General features: G+C 43.2%; 1 protein-coding gene across 1 annotated transcript; it reads right to left on the bottom strand.

Moving 5' to 3' along the window:
* Nucleotides 1–1,666: 1,666 nt before the first annotated feature.
* Nucleotides 1,667–11,591, bottom strand: YWHAH (tyrosine 3-monooxygenase/tryptophan 5-monooxygenase activation protein eta). The gene is made up of 2 exons (XM_032198804.1): nucleotides 11,196–11,591; nucleotides 1,667–3,104 (listed from the first exon to the last, which is right to left on the bottom strand). Exons 1-2 carry the CDS (start codon nucleotides 11,280–11,282, stop codon nucleotides 2,448–2,450), a joined length of 744 nt encoding a protein of 247 aa, XP_032054695.1. The 5' UTR covers nucleotides 11,283–11,591; the 3' UTR covers nucleotides 1,667–2,447.
* Nucleotides 11,592–20,223: the final 8,632 nt, after the last annotated feature.

Genomic DNA, 20,223 nt, shown 5'->3' with positions numbered 1-20,223 from the left:
TCTAGAAAAGCAGGCAGTAAACCATGTCAAACTGGAATTTCATACCTCATGATAACCAGTAAAGGTGTATCCAGATCAATGAGAAAACAGGGAAACACAACTACCTAATAACTGTAATTTATAACCTTTCCTATCAGAAATGACTAAAGCACTCAGGAACTGTACCATTCCACAGAACACCTTTAGTTTCCATTTTAGACTGTATGCACGAAGTCTGTAGCTAATCTTCAACTGCCTAGCCTGGAAGTCACAGCCCTGCTGACTCACACACTACATAATGCTCATCGTTTTCTGACAAAGAAGCTGCACAGGACTGTAATTAGAACAAGAACTCCTTAGCCTTTGAATTAACAAAAAGATAGTGATACTTATTAAAAAAAAAATTTAAAAAAAGAAAAAAGAAAATAAACCTAGCAATCACCAACAATGATTAAACAGACAGTGTTTTGATGCATAAAGGCAGTCTCATTGCCAAGTTTCGTCTTGATTCCACAGGGGCAGGTATGCAAATTTGAAAGGGAAGAAATAAGAATATGTAAGAGCACCATATATGAGCCTTGTAAAGTCCAAAAGGTTATTACTGGCCAGAAGACTCCAGCAATTGAAGGAACAGGGACTCACGCACTGTTTGAGCAAACAGAGCAAGAAAAAGAGATTTCCAGAATAGGCTACAGGCACACAGCAATAATTCACATTAAGAACACACTTCAGGCTACTTTAGGAAGAGGTCAAGCATCTTGAACTTATGCAACAGCCCATCAAGGTTCTGTAGTTTCATCTTTTCCACATGTTGCATTAGTCTTCTGATCCTCACAAGCTTTACTGGCATAATAAAGCTGGAATCACCTAGAAGACAATAGAACATATGGAGAAGTCTACGACTAAAATAAAATCTAATCCCCTAGGTCTTTAAAAATAACCAGTGCATTGCTTTTAAAAAGTATGAGCTGTGGTTATTTAGGCCAGTACTATTTACTGCACAAATCAAAGAAAAATTGATTTAGATAAAAATAAGAACTTACTTGACCTTTCAGCTAGCTCAGGTGCAGTCTGGATACGATCACATGCAGCTCAACAACAGCTAACTTTTTTCCTGCTTCTGTAACATACCACTACAGAAGTACATATGGAACCAATGAATGTACACTAACTGTTAGGGGAGAGGAGAAAAAAAAAAAAAAAAAAAAAAAAAACTAAGTTTGGGGATTAGATTTAAGTTAGCTACAACAGAGAGGCATTCTTTAAAAATAAATACTGCATTGGTACTGAGACTTAAATGTGTAAAGGTGATTTTTTGTTTGGTACTTCAGAAAAAATGGTTTAGTGTGGACAGAAGTAAATAATACAAATCTCTGCACCTGTGTAACAATTACTATTCCTTACTACATTTTAGCTCCTCAGCAGAATTGCATTACAACTGCTCTACCAAGCAAATTAACTAGAACATAGCTTTGGAAACTTCATTTTTAACACAGGTGAGCAGTATCATTTTAGTTTGCTGTGTTGTGTTCTGTTTTTTCTCATTTTAGCATACCATTGTTTGTTCATTTATTTTTAGCATATGAGGCAACTTCTCACTACACTTTTGATTGAACATGTTTTGACCCATCAATGATATAGTAAGTAACTCAATCTTTACTCTGAACAAAAGACAGGACAGCTTATGTAGAGATAATAACCCCGAAGCAGCATTTTATTTTATTCATTTAATTCCAAAACATTTAATTTAGAAGTCCGGCATCTCAGTCATCCATCTTAACATGGGCTAATAATGACATAGTGTTGTCAGAATACACAGACAACGAAACAGCCAGAATTTACAAAAAAATAAATTCATGATTCTTCAAAACAACTGCAAAAGGTTACAAGTATCAAAACTCTTAGGTAGATGCACTGCATTAAAATAAACTGTGCACATAAGTTAGAGGCAAAAAAAAAATTGCTACTGAAACCTCACATTTCAAACAGTTTATTGTAAACTGATGAACAGGGCTGTCATTTCACATCAGCTTAACTGCTTTCATTGACTGGAAAAAAAATTGAGGTGGCTAATTGACTTTGCATGCACAAAATGTACTGCTTAACAGAACTGTCAGCTCATTTCAAATGGCAAAAATTTTAACTGGAATCTAATCATCCTCAATCACTTTCCATTATTCTTCCCCTTATGTTCTAATCAACAGGCAAACTAAAAATGCCTCATTTAATATGCATCTTTCTGCACTGTTTAAGTGCACCTAAGATAAATAGGGCCAATAAACCAATCGATCCATCAATGCCCATGAAGACTCATCTGAAACTGCTTCTTGATAAAGTGGACAGCAGATCTGAACAGCTGTACAATACAGATATGCTTAGCACTAGATATTTAGTGTGACTGTGGCAAGGTAATATTGGTGATGACGGGGATTGTGAAGTGGATGAAAGACAGATCAGAGAAAAGCTTTTTAATTATTGCCCTCTCCTGCTTCTTCATCTTGCTGGTCACTCGTCCACAGAGTGAGGTTATCTCGAAGTAACTGCATGATGAGAGTGGAGTCCTTGTAGGAATCCTCGTTTAGTGTGTCCAGCTCTGCTATGGCATCATCAAAGGCTTGTTTGGCTAAAAGGCAGGCTTGCTCAGGGGCATTCTGGATTTCATAGTAGAACACCGAGAAATTGAGTGCCAGCCCAAGCCTAATTGGGTGAGTGGGCTGCATGTGCTCTTTGCTGATTTCAAAGGCCTCTTTATAGGCAGCTTCTGAGGCTTCCACGACACTGTTCTTCTTCTCTCCAGCAGCAACTTCTGCCAAGTAGCGGTAATAATCTCCTTTCATTTTCAGATAAAAGACCTTGCTCTCATACTGGAAGTCATTGCAGTTCTTGATCAAGTACTTATCGAGGAGAGCCAAAACATCATTGCAGACCGTCTCAAGCTCCTTTTCTATCTTCTCCCTATAGGCTTTGACCTTCTCCAGCTTCTTCTCATTCCCATCCGCCATAGTCTTCTGCTCTATGCTGCTGATCACACGCCAGGAAGATCGTCTAGCTCCAACTACATTCTTGTAGGCTACAGACAGCAGGTTTCTGTCCTCATTTGAGAGAGGCTCGTTCAGCTCAGTTACCTGAAAATACAGACAAAGATCAAATTTAAAGGGCTTGTCTAAAGAGCATGGGAGCTTGCATCACATGGTACAAGATTCGAAATTCCTTCTAGACAGGAGACAGTTTGTAACACTGAAAATTTAAAACTGGTTTTGCAGTCAAGACATAATGAATACCCCCACAGTTCTGCTGTAATAGAACTGGTATTTAAAACCCATTACAAAGCATATTCACTGAATGAGGGTGAGTCAGACTGGAGTAACGGAGAAGCATTCGCAGGAGGGCTCAGTTCTTAGGAAGTCTTTGCTATAATTATGCAGACTACATATTTAACAATGAATTTAAATGTACCTAGAATACCAGTTTTACGAATCTGGAACACAGCACAGACACTGGAAACTGATGCAGTCCTTGCATTTCTTTTCCCCTGCTGCTTGCTTTCATTCTACAGCAGAGATGGAAGCGCTGAAGTCAATATGATTAAGCTCTGCATAGTACAAATGGAATTAGTGTTTCATATTATCTTTCACTTAATGAGCAATTATATAACGTAATGCAAAAGTTATCTGGATATCTGTAGACTGATGGGTGCTGCCAAATTTCTGGGATAAACATGGAAGAAATTTAATACTGCATTTAGGCCTTTTTCACTCACTGATAATTAGGGAAAAATGCCTTTCAAACTCAGTCACTTTGAGTTGTTCAATTTTTGCATGTTTAGAAACATGAAATTAAGCTGAGGAATTAGATTAAAAACACAGCTCAACTACTTTTAAGAATACTGCATTAACTGCATTGAAAGAAGGCACTAGAATTCTAAGGATACATACTTCCATGTGAAAGTAAACCCGACGCTGCTCACACTGCTAAAATCATTAACTACTTTCAAAAATGTGCGTGTTTACACCACATGACACATCAGAACATCTGCAAATACTTGTACACTGCAAACAACTGTCACAGATATTTACATTATTTTTAGACCTTTGGTGTAGCCAGTGTACCATCCAGTGAACACATCCTTCCTAGTCTAAAGAAATAGTTTATATGAATTATACACCTTCCAGTGGAAGGTGTCCCTGCCCATTGCGGGGGGGGGATGGAATTAGATGATCTTTAAGGTCCCTTCCAACCCAAGCCACTCTATGTTTCTATGATTCTATGAATTATCTGTTTCCATAAGAGAGCTTACGGAAAATTTAGTTGTCTCCAAAATACCTCTTCCCAACAGCTCAAGGGGCCTCAATTCCCACAAGACACTTCTCTGCCTGGCCTAATGTAATGACAGACTGTCTACAAAGGGTAAAATGCACAGGAATCAACTCTAATGTAGTTGTCACAAGCTTCTTCATAGCTTCCACTCAACATTCTCCTAGGCACAATCTGTATGATCTACCTGTATTATCCTCTCTAGTAAAGACATCAACTCCTTCTAGATGTCAGGGCTCAGCCAAGAGATTTGTATTCCCTACGGTCTATTAGAAAAGCATTTCCTTTTACAGAAGTAGAATAAAAACTACCACAGATTATCACTTGCTTCTTTGTCTTTGATCACTTGGTCTTTCCTACACTACTGGAGAACTTCACTTGAAAGGCCTGCACTTGAAAGAACTTCAAGTTCTCTCAGAGTGGCTTATTTTAGAGGAATCAATGATGCTTTGTTAAAACTTCAAACACTACTTAACAATAAAGTTTTTTCCCCCCACCTGTCTTCATTAACATATCAAGCATTTTTTCTAGTATTTTTTAAGATAACATACTATTGTGCTACGTTACCTGTATGTTGAGTATGAAAAACTATACAGGACAAAGGTAACTATGGATGCACAAAACTAACTTGAGTCTTGGTGGGACAATAGTAAGAGATGTGCCACCTCTTGCCCTTGTAACCCAGACTCCATGTGACAGAAATGAAATCTACCTACAGCTACCCTAATTCTTTATCCAATGCATCATCATCATAATTTTTCACCTTGTCCTGCATTTATCACCTGTTTCTTACCCTCAACTATGTGCTAATACCTTCATATTCAATCCCTTTCCCTCTGCTTCAGATTAGGGACCCTCCTAAATGCTAGTGTTCATCTATTTGTGAACTGAGATATACAGCCACCCTAACCCTTATTTATTTCTTCTACCTCCTTAAGGTGACTTCTTAAGCTTTAAAATAAAGACAGTTATCTTCTGTGTAGCAAAGACACCAGAATGGTATTTTACAGTTTCTAACAAATATCCTGAGAAGCACTGAAAAAAAATAGATTACTAAAACCTGAATTTTTACTATACCATTCAGCTGGTGTATTTACTTACATCCTTTTAAGTTGTCAATTTTCAAAATTTCATCTCATTTGTCACAAGAGACAAAATACAATCTTACACCAATACCACTAGCCTTGAAAGAGTATTCCAGATTTTTCTAGTCCATTCTCTCTCTGCAGATGTTACTCATTTTCAAACGCAGAGAACGCATCACAACACCCACCCTGAAAATGCTGATTCATAAAGCCCACTTGCACAGGAGATGCAACATTTGCAAATAACCTACACCTGAAAAGCCCTCCCACCTTCCCTTCCTTAACCATAACTCAAATTCAATGCAGGTATTGATAAACAGCGTATTTGCAGAAATTTCTTACATTCAAACTCTTAAACTGCCCATTAACAGAGGGAGAAACTTGTAAAGTCTAGCATAATCTTTGGTCATCTTGGTTGGTTTTTACTCAACCTTCAGTATTAGAAGTAGGTCTACAGTCATTTTACCTTTTGAAAACTGCATACATTAATTTTTAACTGGCCAGCTGAGGTTTAGCTTGTGCTAAATAAGGTTGCTAAAACTCTCTGTAAGCACTCGACCAACAAAACTTATCCTGACATCGCAAGATTAAGAAATAGCAAGGAATACTCAAGGTACATCCATGTAAAACAGTCACAAACAAGAAATAAACCATCCCTCAGGACTAGCTACAAAGCAGTTGTTCCTATGTAGGAAAAAATGCTAACTACTTAGAATATGAAAGTACCTAAGTCTATTAAAAATCTCTTCTCTTAACAAACTATTTCAGATTACCACTAGACTGTATGGTTTAATATTCAAGATGGCCATAAACTCACTTGAAAATATTCCTTAAATAAAAAAGGAAAAGATAACAGAAGCTAATTCAATATACTTAGGAGATGCTTAATAACTTTATTATGTATCAATAGTTACTCATGGGTCTTGGAGAATCAGCAAAAAATATCAGTTCAAGCCTCTCTCTCAACAATTGTGGGTTTTTTTGGTAATGAATATTGTCTTTTTAGAATACATAAAACTAGGGAGAAAAAACATTAGAAGATTCTGGTCTTCCAAAAAAGACTTTCAAAAATGTTTTCTAAACAATTAGTGACAAATTAAGAAACTGACTTAACTGCAAGTTTTGGACAACAGAGCAGAAACTTTCAACAACTATACAGCCTGTTGTCAAATATATTGCCTTCCCAAATGCAAGCCAACAGTCTGATGGCAAAGGATTAATCTTCCACAACAGAGCTATTCAAACCTAGCACAAAATAAAATTAGCTTCAAAACAGTCAATAGACTGAAGATCACCACTCGAAATTAAATGAGAAATGTTTGAAAGCAGTTTAGTCTTCCCTTGTTTCTTCAGACTTCTCACACTTCCAGTTAGAAATAAAAACGGACATTCATACGTCCATATTTAACAGTTTTTGAAGTGAGGTTTTAGCACTGTATCAAAGGAATTAAATATTGTAATACAGAAATTAAGCTTTTAGGTTTGCTTTAAGACAGACAATACTTCTCATTTGGCAGCATCAACCACAGCTGTAACAGATGCAACATATCATAATTGGAAGACTACACAGAGCACTGCCACAAGCCTCAAAGCACAAAGCTAATTAATTTCTCAGGTAAGGTACAGTTCAGATATCAATACCATACCATTTCTTAGCAGATTGTGTTAATCTAAAAACTGATAACCACTTCCAAAGCGAGCAGCACCTAACATACATGTAGAGTGCAGAAACTTGGTGTAACAGATGAGTAGCTGCTCACTAGTGATTCCTCCTGGGGTAGAAGTTGCCAATGCTCGGAGTAAAACTCATTCCTTTCCAGTCTCACCTTTCAACAAGCCTCAGGATGTTAGCGTCATTTCCACCTCACCTCCCTCATTTTTATTTCATTAGTTCTGAGCCATTTCCATCTCATCCCAAAGGTGATTTCTGAAAGAGAAATGGCAAACTATTCCCTATCCTGGTTAAAAATGTTGATGTTTTATGTCCATCTAAAAAACACACCTGCCTTCCTCATATAGTGGTTATATTACAAGAAACTACTCTCAAAGAAAATTATTTGACCTTTAGGGATCTATCAACTGTTCTATCAATTTCAGATATATTATGAAATTAAATAAAACCAGACATTTTTGCCTTTACGTGTTGGGATGTAAAGAAAAGCTTGGAATGCTGAAGGATTTTTTTTCCTGTCCTCTGTTGTACCTATAACTTTTCCGTAATAGAAAAGATCTTTGGCTCCAGCCATGTAGTTTTACTTTTTAGACCTAGACTTTCTGTAATGTTTGTTAGCAAAAACAATAGCACTTAATAGAAAAAACTAATTGTAGCATGACTTCTAAGTAATAACAACTTAGGTGTTGCCCCATACTTTTCTTACACAAGCACACCTCTCACACCTAAGTTTAAACCAGAACAATTTCTTGTATCGCATAGCTTCAGTGTTTTATACCAAGCATTGGAGGCTCTATAGCTACATTTACTGTATAAAACCACAGTAAGGAAGTCATCTCAAAGCAAGGGAGGATATTGTTTATATTAAAGGCATCTCAATCCCTCATCCTACACACTTATCTCATCAACCCAAAACCAGACACTAATATGAAGAAGCTAGCGATACAGTATTAAAAATTCAGAACACCTCAAACTTAATTCCCTTCACATACATAGATAAAGCCTACAAACTGAACTAGAATCTCATGCGATTAGGCTTAAAAAGCTCTGGATTATACACAGACTCAATACTTCTCAGAGTGAAATAAATTTATTTCACGACTGATTTTAAATTACTTATCTCACCTGCGATCCATCTCCATTTTCAATTGAAGTATAAACGTCTACACCTGCTACATACCTATACTAGAAAAGCAATATAAATTAATGAACCTTCCAAGCACTACATATTGGAATTAATACTGACTGAAATATTAAGAGTTAAGGTATAACTGTTCAACTATTTAGTATTTACAATCAACATTTCAACTCCATTTCTGGAATGATCTACACCCATAAGGATTCAATGCAGTATTCTCAGCGTCTTTGTTCCTACCAGCAAAAACCTTTATGCCAAAAGCTTGTGGTTTTTTTTTTCCTAGTATGTTTAGAAGCAAATTTTTACCTACCGTGTAGGGTTATTTCAAATAGTTGGAATCCTAAAGCATTATTTAATGCAATGGGACTGCCACTGCCCTTGGACGAATGCCATTTAGTACAGGCACATTTACACATGCATTTATTTGCTATTAAAACAATTCTGGCAGAATAAAAAAAGTTAATTAAACTCATTAATTTGTAACAGCTATTTAAGTGAACACTTCGCTCTCTACACATTGTAAGTAGAAGTACTGGAACCCTTCTAAGGAAACAAAAATACAATAGCAACAAAAATGTATTATTGAACAGTCATTTCCTTACTTAAGCTACAACTGTTATGTCATACTTCTTCAGTGGCAGTCTCAAAGACAGGGCATATATGCTTTTGTTAAAATAGTTTTTGTCACTTTATGTTTTAGGACCAACTATAAGGCTGCTGGCTATATTGTGGACTGTAGAATTGTGGTGATAAATACCTGGAACTGAAACTAAGCACTTGCATTTCTATTATACTGGAAACATGCTATTTTCATACAGCCACTTTAAAAAAAAAAAAAAAAAAAAAAAAAAAAACATTCGTTACATGCAGAGATCTTTTTAAATCAAACTAAAGTATTGAACTGAGAATGCCTATCCAATTTAGAACACTGATTTCTTGTTCAGAGAAGCTTAACATCACTGGATTGCAAGATTATTTGAATATTCTTCTATTTAGAGAAAAGTTCTCCAAATACTTATTTACAGTCATTAAAATTGAAGGAAACATTAGCTGTGTGGGAACAGAACCCACATAATATTTAATAGGTGTTTAAGCTCACACCTATAAAATCAACTCATTCTTAAAAGGGAGTTCTGGAAACTACCATCTTAAGAGTTAACGCCTGTAAAAGCCCAGCAACCAATAGATGCTACATTAAGGGCACGTTATACCACATTACATGAACAGCTTCACAGGAGGAAACTCACCTTTTTAATAGTTTGATTTTTGTATTTAAGCATCTCTAATGTCATGCATCATAAATGCTCAAGGCTCAGCTAACCTACAAAGTACTAACAAGCTCCCAATTACAGAAGCTCATCATTATACAATTTCTTAGAGAGCAAAAATAATATTAGAGAATACTGAATGAAAACTGAACAGTAGTTAAGTCAGTTTAAGAAGACAACTAGACATACACACTAGTCATTTTTATTTATGCATTTCTGGAAGTGCGTCAAACATACTTTTTGCTTCACATGTGCAGAGAGCCATATATACACTATAGTTCAGCAATGCTTGGAAAAATTAAAAGCCACTGTCTACACCTAGAAATTGTGTCTTCTAGAGCAGCAGTGGATTTTAGTGATTTTTTGGTTGCCTCCTTTAGAAATAGCAATGGAAAATGTTCTTGAGATGAATGAAGCTGTTAAAACATAATACATACCAGAAATTCTAGTAATATCATTAAATACAGTTCATTTTAATGTCTAGATCTGAAGCAGCAATACATCTTGAGTATCTCAGTATTAGATGTACTAGATTGGTCCTAATATTTATTATGCCACAGTAGGGAAGGTTACTTGTACATTAAAAAAATACAAGGGCAACAAAATAAATCTCTCTTTCCTGCCCTCATTTAAGGAATGTGACATACATCCCAGTCCCTGAAGAAGACCATTTTTGTCACAAATACAAATTCACTTAATGTGAACTTGATATGAAGCTGCTCTTTCAAACCAAAACCCTCCCATGTCTTTAAACAGCACTACTCTCAAGGGAAACCTGAGTCCTCTTGAGGCCTTCTGGTGTTCACAAAAAAGAGATTAACAAGACTATACCTGTTGCAAACAGATACAGCAAAGATACTATAAAACATTTACCAGCATTATCATTATCCTTAACATTTAGATTCATGCTTTGTGGTGGTTTTTTTGTTTTTTTTTTTTTTTTTTTTTTAAAAAAAAAGAAGGAACTAGACATAGCAAGTTTGTTCATTCTCCGATTTTATTGTGTACCAGTACAAACAGGTCAGTACAATTCATTTTCATTGCTTGGTTTTGAAAGGAGCTGAGTTGCAACTGCAGCTTACTGTTTAAACACATGTCAGTATTCAACTGTGTAAGGAATGCACTGAGAACGTTACCCTACAAAGGAGAGGCAAGAAGGCAACGTTAAAGCTTATGAAACCGTGCCCGGAACAGCCTTTATACCCGGATGCAGCCACTAGACCATCTCCGAATCGGAGCGCTCACGTTTGTGGCCGAAGCCCGCGTTTCGTGCCTTTTATCGCAGAAGCGTCTAGAAAAGGAAGGGGCTCCCCTTGCCGGGCGCGGCTCTCCCAGGCACCCCCGCCCAGCGCCCCCAACCGCTGGCGTGGCCCGCACTGCCGTGGAAGGGGAGGATCAGCCCAAGGTCAGACCCGTCTCCCCCTGCCCTAGTCCCCACAAGCTGGGGAGGGCGGCAGGGGGGTCCCCATGTGGGGCAGCGCCCCAGCGGGCTCCCCCCGTGCTCCCGCGGCTCGGCGGGAGGGCTGCGGAGGAAGGCAGGGGCACGGCCCCACCCCCGGGGCTGGGACCGCAAGGGGGGGCCGCGAGGGAGCCGTGCGAGAGCGCGGAGGAAATAAGGGAGGAAGAAAATGGCAGAGGCGGCCCCAGGTGCCGCCCGGGCCCCGACCCCGCCTCGGGGCAGCCCGGCCTCCCTTCCGCACCCTCCCCGCGCCCCGCCGGCCCGGCCCAGCCCCACTCACCGACTTCATGGCCGAGGCCATATCGTCGTAGCGCTCCGCCTGCTCGGCCAGGCGGGCTCGCTGCAGCAGCTGCTCTCGGTCCCCCATGGCCGCTTCCGTGGTGGCTGCCGGGCTGGGCACTCTGCGCCCCTCGGAGGGAGAGAGAGAGACGGGAGGGGGGCTACGAGCCGCGCCTCGGAACGCGCTCCCGGGGGCGAGCAGGGGCGTAGAGCGCCGAGGGGACCGAAGCGCAGCCGCCGCCTCACGCCCGGCCGCCCGCTCTCTGCGGCTCCCTCTCAGCGACCGTTGGGCTTCGCCTCAGCCGCGGCGGGTCGGCGCCTCGCGCTCCCGGAGCGGCAGCCGCGCGCGCGCTGGCCGCGTCCCCTCACAGGCAGCGGCGTGTGAGCAGCCCCGCTCCGCCCGCCTCGGCGCCTCGCGCTGCCGCTGCTGCCGCCGCCTGCGCCTGCGCGCTGGGAAGGCAACGAGGGGGCGGAGCCGAGGGGGACTGCAGGGGAGGGGAGGGGGGCGCCGGCTCCCCCGCGTTCTATTTCTAGGTGACGTCACTTGCTATAAATAGCTACCCCGGGGCGCCGGCTAGGGAGGGGCGGCGGGGAGGAGGGCGCATGCGCGCTGCGAGTGCTGCATTTTACTGCTGCAAAGGTGGAGGTGGGCGCTGGGCGCGGGCACTGCGGAGCCGGCGCGGGGTTGCCGCCCGCCGCGATGGGAGGGGGCAGGAGCAGGAGCAGCAGCAAGCAAGCGCCCAGCCCAGCCCAGCCGCGGGAAGGCGGCGGCGCGCGCCGTGAGCGCGCGGGGGCTGCCTGCAGGGAGCGGGCGCGTCCCGCCCTGCTGCTGCTGCTACTGCTGGTGCGCTGCGGGACTGGGTGCGGGGTTTCAGCGCGTGTTGTACCGGCGCTCGGCCCGCGGGCTGCAGCGGGCGTGCTGCAGCACTGACCCAGCCGGAACCCCGCGCCGCAGCACCCACGCACGTTTGGGTTCGCTGCTGTCAGCCCCACACGAGGACAGAGCGCGTGGCGGCAGGGGCAGCGCCTGGTCCCGCTACCGCCACTGCTGCTCTCCGCTTAGCCTCGGTGCTGCTGCAGCAGAGTGGCGCCAGGGTCAGCCCTAACTCTGCCCGTGCTTAGGGTAGCTTGAAACAGCCGAGGGTCAACGTCACTTAAGATAAATGCTACAGTAAGGTATTAAAAGGGACCGGAGGAATGTTTCAAAGAAAGCCTGTTACTTATTTTTAAGGAGATTAATAAATATTGATAAAAATAAGAATAAATGTTAGCTATTGAAATACAAAGATAAAAGGCACGCGTGAGATTGTGAACTGATTGCCAGAACATTGAGGGAACAGCTCCTACAGTATTGTGAAGTACACGGCTGTACGTACACACAACGCAAGCTGAATGGTGCCTTTTTCCTAACTTAATTTTATTTGTACATTTTCTAAGAGAAGGCAGAGATATATAGAACCTTAACTGAAGAGATCCCACATATCAACACAATTCATTATCAGAATGGATGCAACACTTTTAATTTGAATGCAAAACACTGGATTTACGGAAGTATAAAGGTCTTTTATCTAAAGCAATCAGGAGCATGTTCTTGAAAAGGTATGATTCAAAGTCAAAATACAGATTTTAAAATGACACATGTAAGAATAGCAAAAGATGGGCCAATTCAAAACCCCCAGTCCAGTTCTCCAATTTGGAAACTCTGCAGTTCAGAGTAACTCCTTAGCAGAGATTAGTCAGCCCACGAAGTGTTGCAACAGCTCTGAAAATTTGTAGGGTCTACAAAACCGAGTCTGGTGCAGCAGTTTCGGATTCCCAAGGGAAACAGATCACAAGTATTTTTAAAACCAGTTATTCACCCACTGAGTCGAAAAATGTGCATTAATCCACCAAACATACGTGGACATATTCACACATGCACAAAATAATTTTTTTTTGAATTGAAGCTTCTGTATAATGGCTATTTCTCAGTCTACAGCATCTCAAAACCTCTTAATATGGAATCCACAAGGTGATTTGTAACATCACTGCTCTAAAATCTTACACATGTCTAAATCCAGCACTTGCAAGGCAAAGTGCTAAAATAAGGCAACCTTGTATGTAGCATCCCTAGAGCCTGACCTTAACCTAAAGCAAGTGATGAGATTGCATTTCAGACATACAAGGTGTGGGGGAGAGTACCTATATTCTCCTGTGTGGACAGCGTCTAGTGCTCTGATCTCCAGCTGCAGCAGTGGCTCCCAGGACCTACAAAGGTACAAATGCAAACAAATTAGAGCTCAGGCAAAGAGCTTTAATTCTACTATTTTATTTCTGCTACGGTATTTGTAAACTGGGTTACAAAAAACAAAGAGAAATGGAAATGTCAGCAGTCCTTTTACTGGAGTGCTGAATGCAGCGCCAAACACTGCCCAGCTCTGTTTCCCCTGCTAAGCTCAGATGCCAGGCACCAGGCATTGCGTTGCAGAGCCCCGCGATCCCGGCCGAGCTCAGGAACACCGCTCCCACGAGGCAGGATTTAGAGCCGCCGTTGGCACAGCGACCACACCCTGCAACAATTTGTAGATGGAGAAACTTATGGCACTGCAAACTGCACCATGACCTAAGGCAGTGGCTCCGCTCCACAGGCATATCTGATTATTGGGCAGCACCGACGTTCCGCAAATAGCTCCCTGCTGAAATGCCGTTCCAGTTCACTGCGCGGCTCCACGCAGGGGCACCGGGGACAGCCAAGCCATCTCGGAGGGAGTCTCCCAGGGCTGATGCTTAGCTGAGGGGACTGAGCTACAGGGCACGCTGATGGAAAGGAAATGTGATGGGGGAACGACTAGACAGCGTACCAGAGTCTTCCCGGCCCTACACCGCTGCCCAAAGCCTCCCCCTTCAGTTGCTGAGCTGCAGGGGGGAGCACACGCCTTTTGCTGCATGCATTCTTCCTGAGACACATGGAACTAAAGCAGTGGTACTGCCACTAACATCCACCTCGTTCCTGCAGCAAGTCATCTCCCCTCTCTTCTTCTGCAGCATGGGAATGTTTTATTTAGTGAACTGCTAAATGATGCAGCCTTGGGGACAAGACACTGAAAAACTGAGAGAGCAGAGGCAACCACAAACTGAAGTGGGAGTTTAACCGGTTTCCACATCACAATAAAAGCAGTAGAGATGGGGACGGTAGACAAAGATGGAGAATCTGTGAGCATCTGTTCTTGGAAATGGTGGGACTGGCACTTACATGGGGGCACGATGTTCAAATAGTGCTGTAAGGACAGATTGTTTCACAGGCTCAGGACTATCCATATTTTTTATTGTTAGAAGCCTGGCAGCACATCCCCGCAATGAAGTGAGATAAGTGCACATCAGGGAGGGAAGGTGTTGTAACCAATGACAAGATCAGAGCAGAAGATAGGAGTGGGTGTAGCTGAAGTGTGATGATTCTTTCCCAAACCACAAGAGACTATAATTTCAGTGATATATTTCTGGCCAAACCATACACCACAGTTTAACAAGCAACAGAACCCTCTAGGCTGTCACAGTGTGTGTAAAAATATTCTACTACTTGTCATATTTCAATTTCGTATTAATCTTCAATCATTCTCACAGAACCTACCTCATAACTCAAAGGTAAAAGCTAGAATGAAGGGAGAAAGATTACGCTGCCTCAGTGCTGCTCAGAAGCAATGGGCTTCATGTTGTGAATTGTCGTATATTATGCATCTATTCACCAACAGGAGAACCCTAAAACAAAAGAGCAGCAATTTGTACAAACCTGTGAAACTCTCATGCCATCAAGGGAGAGAGAGGTTAACCCAAACCTGTTTTTTGATAGTGTCTTTAGTATCACTCAGCATTCATACTCAGTCACTTTTTGCATGTTCTGCATGCCCTGTGCAGACATGAATTGATAAATCCTCAGAACTCTTTGGCAAAATGTGCTATTTCCAAGCATTTGCTCATTTCAGAGTCCAGTGAAGAATGAGCACTATGTCTGAATAAAAGATTATGGCAGTGTTTTTACTTGCCAGAATGATTCAGGGATATGCACAGGAGGCTGAAGCATGCTCAGTTGTGGGGGTTTCTGTAAGTGGCAAGAACACAGGAGCTAACTGAAAGCAGCTTTAACTCTTCATGAGCTGTTTCAGACTACGGTTTTTGCCAGTCCTATGCAGATACAAGAATGTATTTTTGTCCTTTACGTAAAGGGAAGTAAGCAGAATTTACAAGCATAAACAGGGAAACATGAAAAAGCCTGCTTATCAGAAGCCTTCACCACAGCACCATACTAAAAAGAAGGCCCTACTTGAAAGATAAAAAGGCACCCATACTAAGTAAATGCTGAAAGTCAAAAATAAATAAATAAATAAAAATCCTGCTAAATCCCTGGGCTTTTCAGAGGTGCCGATCATTTGCAACACAGAGATAAGATCAGAATTCAGATGTCCATCACTTCTGGAACCACCCCCAAGACCTCATCATACGCAATTCAAAGATTCAGCATCAGCAAACCCATTTCAAAAATAAGCCCAGATCTTCCTTGATAAATGAATTTTTACTCTACTTCGAACTTTACCAAAGTGGATTATCTTGACATAAAAATGGATTAAATCCTACTGAAAATGATTGATCTGAAACAATGACCTTTCACTGCAGAACATAACACGAAAGACTTTGGGGATAAGACTAATGAAGTGCAGAGATAAAACATAATGCCTTTGCCAACATTTGCAAAAGTGGCCTCTTATTCTGGGTGCCCTACTTGAGCCTCTGCATAATTGCTCTCTTTGTCTGAAAACGAGGCCCTAAGCAAGTTGAGGCAGGCACCCAGAAGAGAGTTCCTGAAATTACTGGCCTTGGAGTTGTCTCTCCTGGCATTTGTGGACCTCAGATGAGCCCATTCAGTAACTATGAGAGCAGGCAGGGGCTGTCAAGGGGGATGAGAACGGGGAAAACTACTGCTCATGTCATTAATCCTCATTAGCACTGTAGTGGATTAGTTCAGAGAAGTCATTCACAGGCAGCTGCCACGCAGGTCCTCTGTGCTGCCACTTCTATACCACACTTGTAGCTCAGAACTGCTGACAGGCATCAGCTCAGTCTGACCTCACCAGGCTTAGGGCCCATCCACCAAAGTGCCAAGAGGAAAGCTGCCCGCTGGGATGGTGTCCTCACCTCTGAGGCAGCTGATTAACAGAACTTCTGAAAATGCTCCCAGATCTCCATCCCCCTTCTGTGACCAATTAGCTCATGTGAGCACTGTTCTTTGGGCCCTTTTATGAATTTTGAAATTAAAAATATCTTTGCTTTTTCTATCTAGGGCAAGCTCCTTTCTTTGCTAGGGCATGCCATGTTGAGGAGGAGGAGGAATGACAACAGCAGGTACAGCACATTCAGTTCAGGGAAGGTCAGTCACATGCTCAGAGTACTTCTAATTACAGCTCCACAGAAGAACAACATAAACACATCCAGAGCTTGCTACATATGGCAGAATAGGCAATCTGGATCATGATGGGGATACAGATCACAACTAGGAAATAAGAGCAAGGTAATACACAAACCGAACAATTCAAATGATGGCACAGTGTAAATACAATGTGAAGAACCCTGCTGTCCCTCAAAGGACCAACTCCACCCAGCCCCAGAGGCAGAGGAGGCCAGATGCTAAGTGGCACCAGTGCTCAGCAGATTCCTCTGCCACAAGGCTATACAGCCAGCCTGTGCTTGCTGATGGGCAGGGAAGCAGCAGCCTACCTCTGAACTCTGCTCAGCTGCCTGTAACTCTGCTTGGTCAGATTCTGTGAGATCGCCTGCAGGTACAGGTGGCAAATTCTCATCCAAACGCAGCTAACTCCTCAAAAGTGTTCTGTGCAGATTCTATACCCAGGTGGTATGTGGCAAAGATGTTGGTGGGCTAGAATACACCGTACTTCATCCACTCGGCTTTACATCTCTTAAAGAAATACTTTTAATTTGCTGGATTTCACATATCAAACTTTGACTCATCTAATATAAGTTTACAAAGAAGTAATAAGTTATTTCATCTGGGAAATGACCTAGAAAATTCAATTGTCCTCCAGAGAGCAACAGTGCCAAATCTGGAAATGAAACTCATTAAATGAAGTATGAGAAAAAGCTGTTATTCTGTTTCAGCTGCAAAGCCTGGCTCAGAGGTAAGCTTGGTGAGGATACTTGTTCTAGCACTTCTTCGGAATGGTGCTAGAGTGACACCTCTTTAAAACTAAACAGTCAAAATGCCTGTGGTCTTGAACTATTTAGAAACTAAGGCCTAAGGACAGAGGTATTGGCAAGGCAGTAAAACAAAGGTCAGTTATCTCCAAACCCAAAATATCTGCATTCCCTAGCATGGGCTGTTTCTTTAGAAAACGAACTATTAAATTGTGACAGGTGTCTGAAGTTTCTGCACAGGTGGAGAAGTGTTCATCTAATCTGCATCATCTTCCTGACAGGCAACAGCACTACGTATTTGAAAGCAAATGAAAATACGTCTCAAAAGGAGATGTATTTTAATTTGCTTTCAAATACGGAGTAGCATCGCTCCTGTACTTGAATGTATCAATCTTCAACAGCAGGGAAGCATAAAACACAGGCTTTCATCCGCATGTATTCTCATACGCGAATGACTAGCTCAGTCATAATAACGGCAGTGACGTGCCCTGTCATTAACGGGGAGAAACAAAGTACCTTATGCGGCACCTCACACAAAAGTCTGTCAGGATCCCGTGTGAGGGCTGCTCACGGGGGCTCCCTCGGCACGCCTCGCTGCTTGGCGCACGGCCGCGCCTTACTCTTTCAACCACAGGCAAGCAGAGAAGCCGCAGCTCTCGCCCACCGCAGCGCCAAGCCCTAGGGGACGGATTTTACTCGGCGGGGCTGGGATGGCGCCAGCACCTCCGGCCTCCCCTCAGCAGCCCCGGCCTCGCCCCCGCCGTCCCCTCAGCCGGGTCGGCCCCGCTCACTGCCCCCCCCTGCCCCGCCCCGGCCGCCAACGGTCGCCGCGCGCCCGCTCCGCTGTTGCTATGGCTCGGCGGGAGGCGGCAGCCAATCAGGAGGCGGGGAGATAAATTTGTCGCTGTTGCTACGGGCGCGGCGGGCAGGGCGGCCAATGGGGAGGAAGCGGGAAGCCGGCCCGCGGCCGCCATGGCGGCGGGAGCAGCGCGGCGGGCTCAGGGCGCCTCAGCGAGCCCCGGCTTGGCGCAAGCGGCCGGGGAGCGGCGGCGGAGCCGGGAGGCCCTGCTGCAGGGCAGGGGAGGGGTGGCGAGGGACAGAGCGTTAAAATGGAGGCAGCCCAGCGAGGCTGGCAGGGCAGGGACAGCACAGCCCTCACAGGTTGAGGTCGCCCAGCCTTTCCGCCCCGCGTGCCAGCCCCGGCTCGCGCAAAGCCCCATTGTTTAAGGAGACAAAAGTGTGAACGTACACATAAGCATTCCCCTCACCAGTGTTCTGAGCACAAGCATCCACCAGGAAAAGGGCATTTAAAGCCAGATCCAGAGAAAGGAGCTCTGGAATATCAGGGTCACAGCCCGAGTGCTGGGGGGTTTAAGAAATACCGTGTGTGAATAATCTATCTACCTCATACTCTTACCTTGAAGATGAACCCTTGAGAAAGAGTCATTCATAACCTTTATTTGACAACTATTACAAACGGTTCTGGAGGCATCTACTTTGTTCATCTCAGAGCAGTAGATTTGACAAAGATTACCCCTTCCACAATACCTTGCTATTTAAAAAATACCAGTAATAGTTACAGAAAGTACCAAAAAGACTGCCTGATGACTTACAGCAGAAATTCTAAACCTGCATCAAAAGCCTGCTTTGCTATTCATACACAATTCTACTTCTTAGTCTGAAAGTGAAAGAAAAGGAACAGGGCTCCTGATCTGTGAGCAGCACAAGGCAGTGAGTGCGACAGGAGGCCTTCAGGCTGGGTTAAACACGGAAAAGCACTGGGCAAAAAGCACAGAATTGTGCACATTCTCCAGGTGGGTCACACTTGGAACTGCCTACCCCTGTGGAGTAAGTAGCCTTCAGTCAAATACAGCTTTAGCCCCTGCTCAAAGACACCTCGTGCAGCTCACACTGCGTTGCAGGGCGAATAGGATGCGCTCACCTGCTGCTGCTGAGCGTCACACTGCCGCAGACCACCTGAAGGGTGACACAATTGCCTGTGCAATTTCAGCCCATCCAGATCTGGGAACTGAAACGGATCAAGAGGCTCCCACCATTTATCCGCCTTTTGCAGGCAATCAGATGCAGGCAGCGTTAGCTACCAATGCACTTGTATGCCCCCCTTCCAGTCCTGCAAGAACAGCAACTCTAGCACTGTAATTTCTGCCATGCTCCAGTCTGTGTCTCCTACAGCACTATAGAGCATGGAACATTTCAAAGTGATGCCCAGCAGCACAACAGAAGTGCAGAGATGAGTAACAGCAGTGCTTTACCAGCACTTAGCTGAGTCCTTATTTTCCATGCCTGAGATAAAGGTTATCTCGTATCCAATATCCAACTGTTAGGCAATGTAACTAAGATTTTATTCCTTCTGAGTAGAGTTTCATATGCCTGCATGGTGTAATGAAGGACTCTTATCTGACCAGTGCTATAGGTAGAACTATGCAACTAACACAGAATCAGTGACTTGATATTTTAACGTTCACAGAGCAAATTCAGACTGCTCTAGTGAAAACCTACAATCCACAATGTACCTTTGGTTTCTTATATTCTTTGCAAAATTCTTCATAAAACTAAAACCAACTGCATAACTATTAGAAAAGGCCTTCATCCATCTACCTCATTCTTTCTGTTCCTCAACTCCATGTCAAACTCTTCATTCATTTTAAAAAATTAATGAGAGAAAAACAGGAAAGAATAGGGTGTTTCCTGGAGAAGTGCAGACCACATTGAGCATCGCTGTAGACAGGTCACATTTGTCCCCCAGCTGAGAATTCAAAGAGCAGCTGTGCTGCCCAGAACGTATCATCGGCTAATGGGTCACCAACTGGATCCTCCAGCACCTGAAA

The sequence above is a fragment of the Aythya fuligula genome, chromosome 17, assembly GCF_009819795.1.
Source record: "Aythya fuligula isolate bAytFul2 chromosome 17, bAytFul2.pri, whole genome shotgun sequence".
In the NCBI taxonomy this organism is placed as follows: Eukaryota; Metazoa; Chordata; class Aves; order Anseriformes; family Anatidae; genus Aythya; species Aythya fuligula.
Note: the sequence above shows the minus strand (reverse complement) of the source record. Positions and strands in the feature narration are given on the sequence as shown.